This window comes from Gobio gobio, assembly GCF_949357685.1.
Source record: "Gobio gobio genome assembly, chromosome: 20".
Taxonomy (NCBI): Eukaryota; Metazoa; Chordata; class Actinopteri; order Cypriniformes; family Gobionidae; genus Gobio; species Gobio gobio.
In genome coordinates this window covers 45,400,978-45,419,901 of record NC_137113.1, presented here as the reverse complement: position 1 = coordinate 45,419,901, position 18,924 = coordinate 45,400,978, and the positions used below count along the sequence as shown (strand labels likewise).

The following is an 18,924-nucleotide window of genomic DNA, read 5'->3' as shown; positions in this document are numbered from 1 at the left end:
TAATCTGTTTTAAATATGTTTACTTTATACATTTTTGTGTATTGCTTTATTTTATTTAAATGTTTGGTTCTTTTGTTATTAGAAAGTTATTGAACCTGTTATAGTATGACAACACTTTTTTTTTTGCAACAAATTTCATTATCGTGATAATACCGTATACCGCGATAAAAGCTTCAGCAATTAATCGCAACATGAAAATTTGATACCGGCACATGCCTACGTAGATTGCAATATTTTTAGATTGTTTTCAGGCCTCATTCATATGTGCAAATAAATCTGATATGAATATTTAACTCCATTAACGTGTAAGCGGACAGATCGGGTATTTCCCTGTCACTGCGAGTCGTACGTCATTAAAAAAGTGACGCTGGCGAATGACTTCAACCAATGTTGGACACCAACCGCGATCACATGACTCTTTTGAATGGCGCAATGGAGGGCGAAGGCTCAACCCAATGTTTTGCTGACCTTTAAAGATGGTGCGGGAAGCAAAAGCTTGTATTATCATTTCGTCTGCGTCCATTGCAAACGAGTGAACTGTTATACTCATTATTACAGTGACAGCTCTATTCAAGCAAAACTTGAGAAAAATGTTGATCTCTTTCTCCTCTTCCTCATCTGCGTCCTCCTTATCACCTTTTCTGAAGCTAATAAACTCCAGAATCAGCTTTATGCTGCTTTTATTGGGACAAAACAAAAGGAGCCATGTGTACTTTCCCTTTAGAATACATACAGCGGGTAAAATAAGTATTGAGCACGTCACCATTTTTCTCAGTAAATATATTTCTAAAGGTGCCATTGACATGATATCTTCACCAGATGTTGGTAACAAGCCATGCAATCCACACATGCAAAGAAATCAAACCATTGATGTCCATAAATTAATAATGTTAAATGACAGGGGAAAAGTATTGAACACGCTTAGTGAAATTTATTTAATACTTTGGACAAAAGACAAACAGCTTCAAGACGTTGCATGCTTTGCTGAGGTGTTATTTTTGGCCCATTCTTCCACACAAACAGTCTTCAAATCTTGAAGGGTCTGTGGGCCTCTTCTATGAACTCTGATCTTTAGTTCTTTCCATAGATTTTCAGTTGGATTGAAGTCAGGTGATTGGCTGGGCCATTCTAGCAGCTCTATTTTCTTTCTCTGAAAAACCAATTGAGAGTTTCCTTGGCTGTGTGTGTTTGGGATCATTGGGCCTCATTCATGAAACGTTCGTAAATATATGAGCAAATTCTGAGTAATTTGTGCGTAAAATGGACCTTTATGAAAATCTCCTCCAGATTCACAAACGCTTCGTATGCCACGGATTCGGTAGTTAAACGTGTGTATATTAATGAAAGCGCTTTGCAAGGGCAGTGTTTTTCCAGCTGAGATACTTTGATTGCTATGAATATGATATAGAGTATCCATGGCAGTAATGTGTTACTAGTATCTCATTTTGAAGAATATTACTGAATATAAAAAATGCAGTAAAAAGCAGTATTAACTTCTCCATTATTGTTGTTCAGTCGGTGTACAAGTGGGATGACGGTGTAGTTTTTGTCCCGCCCCTCCTCAACTGTGATTGGACGGCCGGGTAAAAAGTGACAGTGACGAGCGCTGCCTATTACCCAACTTTGAACAGTTCAAAAAAACAAAAGACGGGGCATATCAACTCTTTAAATATTATTATGGTACATAGTGCATCAAAATGCAATGTCATCAGTTTGCCTAAATTAAAAGACCCAACGTTCAAATGTTTTACACACCATTTACACGTGGTAGGGAGCAGGTGTACATTTCTTTCGTACCAACTAAGATTTTAAAATATACGAACATTTTCGTGAATCCGAAAATGTATGTCAGAGCGGCTTTACGAACGATTTACACACAAATTCGTTCTGCTCGTGTTTCATGAATGAGGCCCATTGTCTTGCTGAAATGTCCGCCCTCGTTTCATCTTCATCATCCTGGTAGGTAGCAGCAGATTTTTGTCTCTGTACATTTCTCCATTCATCCTTCCGTATGCTGAAAAATAGCCAGCCCCGCACCATGATGTTCCCACCTCCAAACTTCACTGTTGGTATGGTGTTTTTGGGGAGATGTACAGTGCCATTTCTCCTCCAGACGTGTTGTGTATTATGGCATCTAAAGAGTCTCATCTGACCAGGCTATATTCTCCCAGTATTTCACAGGCTTGTCCTAATGTTGTGCAGCAAATTTTAAACGAGCTTCAACATGATTTTTCTTCAGCAATGGAGTCTTGCGTGGTGAGCGTGCATACAGGCCACGGCGGTTGTGTGCATTACTTAACCCCTTGAGTGTCAAAGATCCCTGACGGCCCCAGATTACTGTTGTTAAACATTCACTGCTCGTTAAAACATCACTCTCTTACTTTATCTGGACAAACTCCGTATCATTAGACAGATTAAAGACTCCAGCTTCGATATTTGACCACTGTTTATGATAAAACTGGGTTGCAGTGACATTAATTTCTTAATTTATTATATCGTGACAGGAAGCAAATACAAACACTGGTCTAAAGTGACATTTTGAGTGAATATGTAATTTGAATCTTTATATTGTGTTATGTAGCTTGATGCTAACTGTAGCTCTAATGCACCTGGAGCTTATGTGTTTCAATAATTCACATAAGGTTACAAGGATGTGCTTTTAGTTTTTTAGTTTTTTGAAAGACTTCAGATATGTGGATTTCTGTAAAGTGCTGTTATATGGGACATTCATGCCAGCATAAAGGAAAGTCTCATACTCTCAGAGGTGTAAAACGATCGTCGAGTGAGGACATTATAGCATATATTGAGCTATTCTCCTCACCAGACATTAGACAAAAGACTGCAAATGGGTGTTTGCAGGCCAACAATATATTTGATAGCATCTTCTCTTAAAAATCCCGACATGGTCTTAGAAAATGTTTAATAAAATTCATAGTTTTGGACATAACAGCCTCAGATTTTAAATGAAGCATGACCACACTCGTGGCTTCACTTTAGTTGTGGTTAAAATTTTGTTATACTATATTCACATAATATTTTTATACATTTAAAAATATATTCTTAATATTTTTACTTTTTGTTTTTAAAGTGGTGGTAAACCACGATTTCACTATTCTAACTTAAGCTAGCGTGTAATGTTGCTGCTTGAGCATAAACAACATCTGCAAAGTTACAAAGTTCAAAGTTTAAAGCAAAGGGAGATATTTGCTTTTAAAGAAATCAGTTTCTAAGAACTACAGCAAACGGCCAGTAGGCGACTACACACATTCCTCCAGGGTTGGTGACATCACCAGGCTCAATATTTACATAAACCGCTCCTCTGAGAATATTAAATAGGGGGGGGTGAGGCCATTTTGTATCGCGGCGCTGTTGTGGTATTGTTAGGCTGGAGTGTTGTTGCCGCGATGCCGAGGAAACGCTGTTATTTTCATCCGGATTGCAGGTCTGGGGTACTTGCTCTGTTCAGCCTTCCTTGGGACGGGGGTGCGTTGCAGAGCGTTTAACATACAGCATGTTATATGCACGTGTGTATGAGACAGAGGGAAACAGGCGCGCGCGGGGCTCCCGCAGCACATTTCACGGAGGAAAACTTCCACAAACTTCGCGAGTTCAATACAGGATATGCACAACGGCTTGTCCTGAAAGCTGGATTTACAAACAGAAGCTGTTTACGGGCCACAACCTGTAAGTCTGATTTATTTTTCATCGATGTGTTTTCCTGTAATAGGTTGTAGCAAGGAAGTAAACAGATGACAGCGCTGTTCTGCAAACCAGTCTGTTAAATGCTCATTCATACTTAACGTTATCCGACGAACACCTAACGTTACAAACACTAACGTTAAAATCTCAACAGCGAACTTGGCATTAGTGTAAATGATTCTTTGATTAGAGCTTTTATGTATTATTTATCTACAGGCTTGCTAAACATGGTTCTGTGTGTGATTTGGCTAACTTACTAGTAAAGCCAGTGTTTAGTGTTCGTTTTGGGTTAATAGTTATTGCGACAGATATTTGGCTATAATCGTTCTAAAAAATACAAAAGTAACAGTGCCATTCAGTAGAGATCACTATAGATCCGCAGTCTTTACTCTTGAGGAATGAACAGGTTGAACAGGTTCTGCTCGATCATCTTCACTAAAATGTTCTGGGTCTGATTCTGGTATGGTTTTATTGACCCAATTGTTTCTAATACTGACCAAAGCACAGCCTCCAGGTAAGGGGCGTGACGTTTCCGATAAACGTGCACTAGGCGTTTAGCGAATCACAACACACTGGGCCAGCTAACCAATCGGAGCCCACTGCGTATTTTTGAGGGACTGGCTTCATACAACCCGGAAAGCATCAGACTGTTTTACAAGGAGGGACAGAGCAGTGTAGAATAAAGGTCAAATATATGAAAAATAATGCAATTTTTTTTAAAACGAAGCACGAACACATGTTACAGTGCACCCCACAAACACAGTCAAGCCTTCAAAAGAATGTGTTTTACCACCCCTTTAAGTTTGAGCCTATATAACTCCATATTAATAACTGTCTGAGTAATTCTGAGTATTCAACTGTAAACCCTCAAGTGTTGGCTTTCTAGAAATATATTTGTTGTGTCTATTCAGAATAATTTGTGAGCAGCAGCCTTTTTACTATGGGCATGTCAAAATGCCCCACTTGCCAAAATGGGGGCTGCCTGGCAAGGGGTTAATGTTTTCTTTGAAGCAATTGTACCTGCTAATTCTGGGTCTTTCTGAAGCTGTCCACAAGTGGCTCTTGGAAAACTCTTTGGATAATTATTTTTACTCCTCTGTCATAAATCTTGCGAGGGGCACCTGGTCATGGCCGGTTTATGGTGAAATTGTTCTTTCTACTTTCGGATTATGGCACTAACAGTGCTCACTGGAACATTCAGACGTTTTGAAATCCTTCTGTAACCAATGCCATCAGTATGTTTTGCAACAATAAGGTTGCGACTGTCTTGAGAGAGCTCTTTGCTTTTACCCATCATGAGATGTACCTTGGTAATGAGGCACCTTTTTATTGGCCATCAGTTGGGACTGAATTTGCATTGACAAGGGGCAGGATTGCTTTATAATTACTGATTGTCTTGGCTTTGCATGTCGTTCAATACTTTTTCCCCGTGGCATTTAACATTGGACATCTGTGGTTTGATTTTTTTGCATGTGTGGATTGCATGGCTTGTTACCAACATCTGGTGAAAATGTCATGTCAATAGCACCTTTAGAAACTTCAATACTTATTTTACTCTCTGTATAGTCCACATGCATGATGGGTTTTTAATGAATATCAAGCACTAATGAGAGAGAGAGAACGCCTGACTGCTCTTGGCTGGATACATATAAAACCGAACATTAATACAAAGTTTGACCCAACTGTCTAGAGTTTGCACAAATTTTGGCCTAAAAAAACTCAACAGCTCAATTTATTTACTGGCCAAACAAAGATATTTAGAAACAATTGACTTTCACCCCTAAACTTTTCCTTGTGTTTGTCCATGACCATGACTATGTCCATGACATCAAAACATGAACTTGGTTTCTTTGGCTCAGTTGTGTGAACCACAGCTCCAGTTACTGCTTAAAAAGCTTGAATGTGCAAGTGCCAAATACAGCAAGTAATTAAAGAAAGGTGCTTTGACTTAAGAAGTGAGTTATACATAAACCCCTTAACTATCACCCCCCTTTTTTGAGAATATACATGAAAAGGCACTATCCAAACTTGAATGGCTGTAATTAGAGAATGCTTTGGAATATAGGACCAAGTTTGGTCTTGTTTTAAAGAAGACACTCGGCAGATTATTGCTGAAGTAAAATATGACGGTATGAAAACGTTATGAAAGTTTACATTTACTGTAAATGCAAAATACTGTACTAAATATTTTTATTTGGTATAAAATATGTAATTTATTTTTAAAAAATACTATAAAATCAAAGCCATATGTCTAACCAAGTTGTGTTTGAAATTTGAACTTGATATCACAAAGATTGAAGTTCCCATGAGATTTTGTTTAGGCGCTATACCAAAAATAGCCACCGGGTTTCATCCAAATTCCATTGATTTTGTTTTTGATGCATTTTCCTGTAAATTTCTGTCCCTTCCATCACTAAACAGGAACCTTGAGACTCAGACCATTCAGACGATATGTGTTTTGTCAAGATTAGAAAAGATTTTGATTAAAATGTTTTAATATGAAACATGATATCGCTCACTAGGGGAAGGAGCCCGCTAGAAGAATTTAGAGTACCTTATCCATGGTAATGCAACGTCCGATTTCAAAACGTTTTTCACAGGATGAATTTTGAGTGTGTACGCTTTCGAATGATACCTAATTTATGATAATTACTAAAATATATTATACGAAAAAATGGCGATAATTGATATGTTGATAAGAGCGCCCGCCAGCGGGACGGTGACAGTTAGAGTTTCTAACTAAGATAAGTTTATCTTGCTGTAGCTAAAATAGCTTTTACAGATACATTTACATTTATGCATTTAGCAGATCCAAAGCGACTTACAACTTGGGAGTACAGGAAGCGAATGGTCATGAAGAGTCGAATAAGCGCAACAAGTGCCTGAAATACTGAGTCCGTGTACATTGCTCAGTGTAGCACAGGCTAGCTTAGGGAGGGAAAGAGAGGTGTTTTTTTTTATTTTATTTTTTAATGAGGTTAAGGAAGAGATTAGTTTAGTTTACTTTTGAATGTTGTCAATGATTTTGCGTTTCGGATGGCGGTGGGAAGATCGTTCCACCAGCTGGGAACGTTGAATGAAAATGTTCTGGAAAGAGATTTTTTTTTTTTTTTTTTATTAAATCAAATCGTGGATACAAGCACTTTGGGACACTGTATTTTGCAGGAATTTTCAAACTAGGGTTTTGTGGATGTAAAAAATAGTAAATATAATAATAATAAATGTATTACATTTGAATTACTTAATATATAACTAAATTAAAATGAATTTTGACGTTATTAGTTTTTCCTTCAGTAATAATGTCAACTTAATAGAATTTCCCCAGATAATATTTAATATATTTTCTTTTCTATTCCAGATAAAAATAAAAATTTTCACAGGATAAGTGGGTCTTTTTACATGAAAGCTTAGTGCTGACTTTATAATTTTAGGGAGGAGGTCATTATATCTGTGTGTCTGTGGCATAAACAGTTTGAAAACTTTGCTGTGTAGTATATTTGATCTTTGAGTTTATTTCCTGTGTGTAGGTGTTCCAGACGGCCAGTGAGAGGGTGGAATCAGCCGGTCTTTCGGCTCTCAGTGCGCTGACGTCCTGTCTGTCACGTTCTGTGCTCAATTCAGACTCTGAGGATTCTCTACAAGTGTTTCTTAACCTCGTCCTCAAAGGTATCTGCAAATGGAGGATTCAAACAAGGATGTTATCTTAGTAGTACATGGATTTAATGCAAGAATGATGCATAAAGGGTAAAAATACCTCATCATACAAAATTATGGATGAACACATCTTGCCATGATTATTTCCGACTAGTTAAAGAGGCCATATTATAGTGTTGTCACGATACTGGAATTTCTAACTTCGATACGATACCTAAAAAAGTATCGATATTCTATACCATTTTCGATACCACGGGGAAAAACGCTGCATATACTGTCAACTATACTTCTTTTTTTTTGTCCGTCTATTGAGAGTCTAGGCAATTAAACATTTCTTCTGAAGAGATCACTTTATATGATAAAGCTTTTAAGCTTTTTCTCATATATAAACGTTGATCAATTACCATTACAATTATCTCACAAATATTTGCTAACTATTTGTGCAATAGCTTCCATACAGCACAAGGAAGCTTGATTTCAAAATTGAATTTAAAAAGACGAGTGAACAGTAATACAATAAGAACAAATACACAAATGACAAAAAATAGCACAAATAAATACAATAGAATATAAAGATACAAATGAAATAGACTGCTTTATTTTTTTTAGGTAGGTCTAACAGTATTCAGTTAAGAAACTGAATTTAAAAAAAACAAAGTAATCAAATTTAAAATAACATTGGATAATCTTCATTGTAAAAATTTAAATACAGATGAATCCATTAAAGTTATACGTTAATGAGTCAAGAGCAGTAAGTGATCGTTTGTCTTTTTGTAGTTTGAATAACAAATAACTGCTGTCCCTTTAAGACCTGACACACGCATGGATAAACACCGTTCCTGTTACACATTTTTCCTGAACTGGTTACGACTGTGTTTATGTTAATACTCACCAAGATGGGCATTGAGACATTTTTTGAGTGTATTTGACCATTAATAAGCAGGTAAAAGGAGCTTTATTACGGTTTGTGTGTGTCCGCTTCAGATGCGAGCGCGAAATCTGCGGGAATGAGTAGAATTAACGTTATGTGCAATCCCGCGCAAAATTCAGACCAGTCACACCAAAACTAACCAGCAGTAAAAATCCAGGAGAACACCCGTTCGCCGTGTTCAGAGGGTTAACTGGACTGAATGAGAGGAGGCGGGTGCGTTTCGGTCTGAGAGCCGAACTCGCTGACGGTCGGAGAGGAGAGGAAAGCGCCGCTGGTATCGATGCTGTAGAAAATGAGTATCGCATCGTTTCAGATATTTCAGTATCGATACTAGGGATGCCACAATTCTCAATATAATATTGAACCGTTCGGTACGGCATTCACGGTTCAATACGCGCTTGTGAATTGCGTTTTTTTTTTTCGGTTTTGCATTTAATTAATTATTTTTCTACAAATTCTATAATTTGCCTCCATCCCAATTCTGAACAACGTGACATACATTCACATCACACGTTAGTGGTAGAGTTATACTCGCGGAACACTATAGATATTCTCAATCACGAAGGTTCATTATTTGCATGCGTTTTAAAGCCTTGCCGGTTTCATTTGCGTGCGCGGTTTTCACATGCGCTTTTCGGAGCGCGCGCACTAAAAGCCTGTCAAACACGTGATTACAGGACTAAATAGTCGTCTTACTGCGCTAATACTGTCAAATACACACATGGTTAACATAAACACAGTCGGTTATGTCTAAATTGAAAGTAAAATCGGCGCCCGTCTGTATATTAGATGCACGCAGGTCTTAAAGGGACAGTTCACCTAAAAAATGATGTCATTATTTACTCACTCTAATATTGTTTCAAACCTGTATTAATTTTTCGATGACAGAATTTTCATTTTTGAATGAACTATCCCTTTAATGTTAATACAATAACAAAAGACAAAGAGAAAGTCACTCACTGCTCTTGACTGAAAAACTAATACAGTAGAATCAATGAATAGGCCTACTGAAGTCTATGTAGTGTTTTATTTTTACATTCATTAATTCAATTTCATACTTAAATGCTGCCTTACAGCTCTGAGCTGCCAGTGTAAATCTTATATATATATATATATATATATATATATATATATATATATATATATATATATATATATATATATATATATATATATATATATATATATATATATATATATATATATATATATATATATATATATATATATATATATATATATATATATATATATATATATATATATCTATATCTATATCATTATACAATACACTAGGAATACAAGTTTTAAGTTTAAGTAAGGTTTTTCAATTCTTTTAAGTAAAATAATGAAAGAGTATTGCAATAAAAAATAGTCTTTTTTCTCTTTAACCTCTTGCTGTTCCTGTCGCCTAAGAATAGAATAACAAAAAATTTATGTGACAAGCCATCAGAACCGAACCGAACCGAAAACCGTGGTTAAAAACCGAGGTATGTATTGAACCGTGGACTAACTGTATTCTTGCATCCCTAATCGATACTTTTGACAACACTACCAAATTATGCTTTTTACAATGTCTTTTTTTTTTTTTAAAGCTCTACTAGAATAGGTTGTCATTCTTGAATGTTCAAAAAAAAACACCAAACTTTTACATATTTGTAGAGATGCACCGATCAACCGGCAAGGGACCGGAATCAGTAAGTTTTCCGCATTCTCACCCCAGACTGGTGACGAGTCGTCAATCTCATGTTTTTCCGAGCCGGTCCGTTTTGTTGCCAGTGGTGTAGGCAATAACGTCAGACCACCGCTTCCTCTTATTCGCTCCTCTCATTTGCTACGATTAAATCCTTGTTCAATATTGGCCAAACGTCATTTAATTCAAATGTTTACTTAATCTTTAATATTTGTCAACTTCTTTACAATAAAAATTTGTGCTGGGCATCGATTAAAAAAAATTAACTAATTAACCGCATTTTTTTCTGTAATTAAGCGCGATTAATCGCAAGTTTTTAATATTTTGATGTTGTAATAATTTCAGTTACTCTCCAAATTAATGTATAAACAATTTAAAGACAGCATATTTTAAATATGTGTTGTATTGTCATCTTTTTATGAAGGAAGGCCAGTATCACTGATACTAAAGTCTCTATGTAACATTAATTACGTTACATTACAGTATAACTGAAAGCTCCCAATTTCAACATTTATTAGGCTTTAAAAAAACAACTTTTAATTTAAGTGAACTTAAAACCATCTTTACATAAACTCAAAATAATAAATGTTATATTTACCCATGGCCTTCCCTGTTATACATATACAGAAATGTAATAGTTATCAAACACCTTTCTTAACTGCATAAATAATAAATGAAATGTAGATTAATCATCATTAAAGCTACAATTTTCTCTGTTCCCGTTGTTCTTTGATGAACATTAATGACAGGCATCATCAGTGCTACTGTCACTTTAAGAACAGCTGCGGATCTCACGCGCTGTCCCGCGCATCTCATTTCCTCACAACTCTTTAAGTTCATTTAAGACGTTATTTAACTAATTTAAGACTTCTTATATGAGAATACTCAAAATCCTCTGTGTTATTGTTTGTTCAAGAGCAAAAGAGAACTCTATGTGAGCAGGAAACTGACGCGAGTCTATCTATGCGTCGACTGTGTGTGTGTGTGTGTGTGTGTCTCAGAGTGTCCCTTGATTAGCTGACATGAGACGCATCCACACAGATAGGACACTGACACACACACACACACACACACACACACACAGGACATACAGCGCGTTCTCCAGTGTCTTGTCGCGCTTGGAAGCATTTACATGAATAAGAGCGTGATGATCATGTAACGCTAAGCAAAAATGGATATAAAAACGGACGCTGCGTTATTTGCGTTAAATATTTTTTATGCGTTAAGCTGAAAAAATTAATCACCCGCGTTAACGCGTTAATTTGCCCAGCCCTAATAAAAATACTACATGTAAAGCATAATGGGTCATTTTTAATTATCCAGACCAGGGCTTAAAAACGGAAAAAAATATCAATCGGTTCACTCCAAGCAGAATCGATATTTTAACGTTTCCGTTTTTGCGTTCCTCATTAAACATTACTGTTCCGAAAACGGTTTGATTTGAAAAAATAACGATTATTTTAATTTAGCCTATACTTTAAACAAATATGTATAAATAAAGACTTATTTTCACTCAATAATAATATAACTCATAATAATTAAACTTGAATATTTATTTCATAACATTTTTAAAACCACAACAGAAATGCATGCATTAATTACAAAGCATAAACAGCGGGACAAATATTGACCTGTTTTAATGGACCTTTAGACAATCGAAAGTGGCTCTTATGCCTAATTCTTTTCAGAAGAGTGATAACATTCTTTGTACATAACGTTTTTTCAACACGACTTGTTTTAAAAATTGCATGAATAAAGAATAAATAAACTGGATAACCATTGCTCTTTTAATGCACCGTCAACTGGTAATTTCAAAGCAAACACTGCGCAACACGTCCTTGCATCACATAATCAAATTCAGTCCGCTAATAAAGCTTGATCATTTAATGCTATATAACATACCATTTAATACGAAGCATCAGCCGTCTATATAGAAAACATTGACCTGTCCTGTATTGGCAATCTGAAAGACTATAGGACAAATGTTTGATAGATGCTAGTACCTACTTGGATAGGCTTAAACGAAATCCACAAACTAGCCTAAATCAGTCTATTTGAGCTTAAAGTCCGTACTGCTTATTTAAACATACGAAAAGAATGTCCTCCAATACCTGCGCTTTCATTGTAGACCTCAGCGGGGAAAGAAATGTGCTTGAGGCATGTAAGTGCGCGCTCAACACTGACTTGCGTTACCGGTAGATTCATAGATGACATTTCACTCACGCTTGATCCGTCAACGTCACATGCTGCACTACTCAATTCATGATTGGTCACTGCCAAATTAAAATTTTAAAGAGAACGATAAAATAACGTTATTAACCGATTAATGGTCATTTCAAATTAACGTTTCTGTTCAGAACGATTCAAATTGATTTTGATTTCGTTTTAGTTTTTGTTCCTCTAAATTTCGTTCGTTTCCGGTTTTCGTTTTCGTTCCTTGAACCGGTTCAGAGCCCTGATCCAGACAAAGGAGAGTGATCAAACTCATAACTATCATTTTCACATGCTCACATGTATCAGTGCCACCCTGGCTTGTTCAACCATCACACCTGGTGTGTGTCTTGTCCTCTCAGACTGTCAGCACCATCTCTACGAGCCAGACCTCAAGCTGGTGTGGCCCAGTACCAAACTCCTGCAGGCCGCGGCCAGAGCCTCATACAGAGCGAGTCTGATTGTGTCCGCTGCCGTCATACCAGCCCTCCTGGAGCAGTACAACAACAGGACGCAGGTAGAAGCGCTTGACACTTACTCTTTGTCTCAAGAGCACATGTCCTCCTAAGTTGAATTCTGGTAATTCAGCAGTTGAGTCCTGCTGCAGATATATTCAGAAATGAGTCTGTGTCTTCACACAAGCATACTGTGCTGTAATGCATAATTCATTTGATCCTATCTTTATACAGTGTGCACAGCGGCGCACCCTGCTGGAGGTTCTGCAGGGTTTCGTGCAGCCCACCCCACTCAGCCGGCCTGCAGATGGAGGTATGTGACATGCTCAAACTCCTGCTCAACACATTCACCTCCTGACTTACAGCGACTGATTCCGTCAGATCTCATTCATAAGGCTTTTTACCACATTGTTTATGTGCATATTGGTTACTGCTTGTTGGAAAGAGTCTATGGACCCTATCATACAGCCGGCACAATGCGATGCCAGGCGCGACGCAAGTGTTTTTTGCTTGTTTTAGCCCGACGCAGTTATCATTTTCACGTCCTGCACCATGTTGTTTAAATATCAAATGCACTCGTGCCCATCTGTTGGCCCATGGGCATGTGGGTCTTAAAACCAGGTGTGTTCGGGAGCATTGTTGGCGCGTTGCTATTGTGAGGAACTGAAAACGCTCTTAAGTCAATAGTTCAGTATTTTTTGTGTTATTTTAAGGCTGTGTTAGTAATATGCACCCATATGCGGTGCCCATACACTCTGTTTAATACACACACAAGGACGCACAGCAGCACACAAACATACTAAATATTAAAAAAATAAAAAGGATTACAATGTAAAAGATTATTATTTTGTACATAAAGATAAAAATGCCTACATGTCATAATGGAAAGTCGTTGCATGTTTCAGAATGATCGATTTGATTTGCGGTGCGATTTGCGCGAATGAGGCGGTGCGAATCGCCCGAGTTGAAAAATCAGAACTTTGGCGGATATGGTAACGCGCCACGTTAACCAATCAGGGGCTTGCTCTAGTAGTGACAACAATGAGGAGAAAATCTGTATATTAATATCTGGTTCAGACGAGTATGCATATGATTATCACTGTGATAACATTAAATGACATGAAACACAACCCAGTCTCTTTTTGTTAAATGCAAGTTTATGTATGATCAATAATACAAAAGTATAAGTAAAAGCTATAATAAGCTATACATGAAATAAAGCAAACAATTCAGTCAAACATTCAAAGTCAGTGCTAGTCGGCTACAACGGTAATGTTAAGTTAAATAGCCTAAAAATAAAAAAGTAAAGAAACTTCACTTTGCCCTCAGCCTAAACGATTTGCCAGGGAACAAATTATAGATCCATGAGAGCAAAGATCGCCCGTTACATTTACACAAGACGAATTATAGCTCCAGACACCTGATCCACTGGAGCTCACAACTCCGAAAACGGCAGATAAAATGTTAAAATAGGCACTCTCTTTATAAATAAACCACAGATTTGGGCTTTAAACAACTACATTATCGACTGAAAAAGTCTTAAATACGTTTTGTCACACATTAACAGTAGCATTTGAACAAAAAAGACGGCTGGCAGAAGCTCCTCCCATGACGCGAATTCACATCTGTTGTGAAGTGAAAGACACGCGTGAATGAAGCGAGTAAACTCAAAATGTTCAAGCGTCCAACTTCGCGCGAATAGCGCAAATTATTTGTGTCAGGTGTGATCGCTACATAAGTGCACCTGCGCCGTGAGCTTCAGACCATGCGCTCAGATCGTTAAAATAGGGCCCTAAAACTCTACTATAACACATTTTAAATATTTCTTTAATATGCTGTGTTGATGCATTTCTCTCTGTCTCCTGCATGTACACAGAGGAGAGTGTATTGGTTGCGTTTCAGCAGTCTTTGTGTAGCGTGGTGTTTTCTGCGCTGACGGAGTCTAGTGCTGGTCTACAGGTCACCGCCACACGTGTGCTTTCTGCACTGGGACAGCAGCCCTGTGAGTGGATACACAACATTTCTGAAAGACATTAGTGCTTTTGTTCAGCAAGGATGCATTGAATTAATCAAAAGTGACCGTAAAGACCGTTATAAAGATCTTTTGAACTTTCTATTCATCAAAGAATCCTGTAAAGAAATAAATTAATCATGGTTTCCATAAAAAATATTCAACAGTTTTCAACATTGATAATAATCATAAATGTTTCTGAGCAGCAAATCCTCATATTAGAATGATTTCTGAAGGATCATGTGACACTAAAGACTGGAGTAATGATGCTGAAAATTCAGCTTTGATCACAGGAATAAATTACATTTTACAATATATTCACATTATTTTAGATTGTAATATTTCACAATAGTATGGTTTTTACTGTTTTTTTAATCAAATGCAGCGTTGGTAAGCATTTTTATTCATTGTATTTATGTATTTTATAGAAAAATGAATCCACCTATGTTTCTTTCTTGCACTAAAATTAAACAATGTAGTTTTATGTACTGTATTTTTAAGTCATCTAAATGTCAATGACCTTTGTTATGATTGAGTAACCACTTCTCTTCCAAGTTACAGTGCTTATGAAGTGGTCATTTTCATTCTGCAAATAGTTCCCAGTTGTTAAAAACAACCTTTAAAAAACAGAATAAATGATCTATTCTACGTCATCCTTATAACTAGTCCATGACTGGGTAGCAGGATTATTATTGTTAACTAAAACTTGTTTTTTTCCCCATAAAAAAATGAAGCTGAAATAAAATATAAAAATTAGATGAATAATGAAATAAAAATGTGAAATTTTGTCTTGACAAATCATTTTAAATATAAATTGAAAAACTGAATTTATTTACTGTAAAAATAGCTACTGAACTGGAAATAAAACAAAAACTGAACTAAAATAAACCTAAATTGTAATATAAAAAAAAAATGGCAAAAGCACATAAAAATTACTTAATATTAAATTAAAATTAAAACTGAAAATATAAAAATAAAAGCTAATTCACAATATTAATAAAACTACACTTATCTAATCCTCTTTGTCCTATGTGGGACATAAGGCCGCAATAAAAATAAAATAAAAACTATAATATTATATAAATAACTGCTGGGTAGGCCAAGTTTCTGAACACTGAATGAATGTGGACGGTCAAACGATAACATGCTCATGGTTTGTGTTGCGTCACTTTTGTTTTGCTCCTCTAGCCTTGTTGGCTCCGACAGATGTTGAGAGAGCTGTTGATCATTTGACCAGACTCATTCTGGAGGAAGAAGATACTCAAGTGAGGTAGTTATCACACACGAGAGATCATGGGAGAGGATGTCTTTAATGTGTACGTCCTAAAGCTTTTCCCGCACTGACATTTGTGTCTCTCAGTTTGGCTGTAGTGGAGTGTTCAGGCTCTCTGGCTCATCTGCATCCCAAAGCCTTCATCTCCAGGATGATTCCTCGGCTCAAGGAAGAGATCCTATCAGGTGAGGTCTAGCGTTCGTAACACACACACACACACACACACACACACACACACACACACACACACACACACACACACACACACACACACACACACACACACACACACACACACACACACACACACACACACACACACACACACACACACACACACACACACACACACACACACACACACACACAAACAACATCCATGGCAGTTTATCAGGTAATGTGGGACTACTTTTCTCTACAGAGTCTAACGCAGTTGTACGTCAGCGGTGTGTGACGGCTGTAGCGTCTGTGTCGTCTCAGCTCAGTGTTGTGCAGGAAAGCACCCCCGTTCTGTTACAGGTGCTGGCTTCAGCCCACACAGGTACACATTCATTCTCATAATCATTTTTCAGAAATTATCAGGGTCCCTGCAAGTCTTAATTTCGGTTGTATCAAATTTAAGCCCATAAAATGTAATTAATTATCTGGTATTAGAAAAGTCTTAAAAAGTTAAAAAACAGGAATCACGATGTGGCTTAGTGTGATTATTAATCTTCAAAAGGTTATGATTTACTTGTAAGCGCTCGTTCGGTTTCAGAGCGCGTCCCAATCAATGAATTCCACACATTTATGCCGAGGTATTGCTTATGATCTACTGTTGTTGAATTAGGACAATGTTCACCTTATGGTAAACGATTAAACCACTCAAATATTTTTTTTGATGCCTTTATGACCTTTTTTAGTATCTTTCAAGTTTTATTGACTTAAAATGGAGGGACTGAAATCTCTCAGGTTTCATTAAAAATATCTTAATTTGCGTTTGGAAGATAAACAAAAAAGGGGTCCAATAATGCCCCTTTTTTATAAAATGTAAAATAAGTCTCCCATGTCCCCAGAGTGTGTATGTGTAGTTTTAGCTCAAAAAACCCCACTGATCATTTTTTATAGCATGTAAAAATGGTCACTTTTTGATGGTGAGCAAAAACACACAGTTTTTGTGTGTCCCTTTAAATGCAAATGAGCAGCTGCTCCCCACCCCCTTTCTAGAAGAGGGCGGAGCTTCAAGAGCTCGTGTTAGCAGCTCCGATTACCTCACGCAGACACACACACTGAAAATGTCAAAAACTGTTCAGCCTTTTATGTTCAAACCGGAGACGGACAATGATGGAGAGACTCAAGAAGAAGAGACAACATGTAGAACGAGACGGGATAGTTGATGAATTTATGGGTTAACTATCGTCAGTCATTGATTATTATATTCTGTCGTGATAATCTATAAAGCGCTGGTGTGGGAACTGTTGTGAGATGAGCCAGAGAATATCTGCTGATGAAGAGAGAACAGGGATAGTTTAGTTTAATTACAGTTATAACTCATGATTTCATCTTGCTTTATGACATGCTATTGCATTTGTGCTCGTACAGTATCGCAGCTTGACAGCTTGAGCGACTCCCAAATGTGCTCGACTACAACAACTCTTGCTCTTCTCAACATGTTCCCGAAGGCGGGTTTATGTACATTTTAGGGTTAGTAATGTCACTAACCCGTGAAGAAGCTTGTTGTAGTCCTTACCAGCCGTTTGTTGTAGTCCTTAAAAAGAGATTTCTGTAAAAGAAAATATCTCCCTTTGATTTGAGCTTTGAGCGTCGTAACTTTGCAGATGTTGTTTATGCTCAAACACAACATTACACACTCACTAAAGTTAAAAAAAGTTAAATTATAATCAACCACCAATTGCAAGAGTTAAACCCCGGTGCTTTTATTTTGGCAAAAACTGCAGGAATTTTAAGTTTCTATAACAGTAGGCATACAAATGCTTATTACAACTCTAGTAAAATGCTTTAAACATCCGTCCACCAAATGTTAGAGATTACACAACTCTGAAAATAAAGTGGTGAATTCCTAAAAACCCTGGATCGTGAACTGCTCGCTTGTAAGTAAAGACATTTTGTGATGCTTCACTCTGAAACACACAGAGGTCAGACTATAATAATATATCGTAGCATATTGTGATTTATTAAGTGCACTAAGCCATATCGCTTTTAACATTTTAGTTCGATTGACAGATGAGCAACAGTGCAAAACAAAATGTTTCTTTTTGGTATATTTCAATTTTATTATGAAACTAGCGGAACAGATTAGTGGAAGTAGTAAATAAATATTATAAATCTGGTTGTGCTGGTTGCTGATTGGTCAACACATTTGGCAGTATAGCACAGTTTCTTGGACCTTATGTATTAATTATTTGATTCTGATACAAAGTCCTTTATTTATAATAAATAAAGGGTTTGGGTTTGAGGGTTTGAGGATAAAACAGAGTCGATGGTGGAGTTCTTAAAGGAATAGTACACCCAAAATGAAAATGTGTAATTTATTCACCCCCATGTCTTTCAAAACCATAAGACTTCATTATATTAACATTTTTAATATTTTAAATCTGAGAAATTTCAGTCCCTTTATTAAAGGACTTGTTCACCCCAAAATGAAAATGTCCTAATCATTTACTCACCTCAATGCCATCCAAGATATCCATGCCTTACTTTCTTCAGTGAAAGATAAATTAAGTTTTTCAGCAACCAACTGAGTTGGTTGCCATTTTGGAAGGCATTGGGGTGGGTAAATGATTAGGACATTTTCATTTTGAGGTGAACTAATCCTTTAAATATCTTCATGTGTCCAAGATTTCCAAGATTAACAAAAGTCTTATTAGTTTAGAATGACATGAGGGTAAGTAAATTATGATAGAAATGAAATGTTTGGGTAAATTAATAACCCTTTAAAAAAATTGTGACTGATTTAGCATTTTGATCGTTAAGGTCACAAAAGGCAATATTTTAATA

General features: G+C 36.7%; 1 protein-coding gene across 1 annotated transcript in view; it reads left to right on the top strand.

The window, feature by feature from the left end:
* Positions 1–18,924, top strand: part of mms19 (MMS19 homolog, cytosolic iron-sulfur assembly component) — a 50,642-nt gene that overhangs the window by 15,796 nt on the left and 15,922 nt on the right. Inside the window, exons 12-18 of the mRNA XM_079801652.1 lie at positions 7,227–7,365; positions 12,551–12,705; positions 12,878–12,956; positions 14,520–14,645; positions 15,843–15,924; positions 16,015–16,112; positions 16,349–16,468. Coding sequence (XP_079657778.1) covers positions 7,227–7,365; positions 12,551–12,705; positions 12,878–12,956; positions 14,520–14,645; positions 15,843–15,924; positions 16,015–16,112; positions 16,349–16,468 — 799 coding nt within the window. The remainder of the gene's footprint in view (positions 1–7,226; positions 7,366–12,550; positions 12,706–12,877; positions 12,957–14,519; positions 14,646–15,842; positions 15,925–16,014; positions 16,113–16,348; positions 16,469–18,924) is intronic.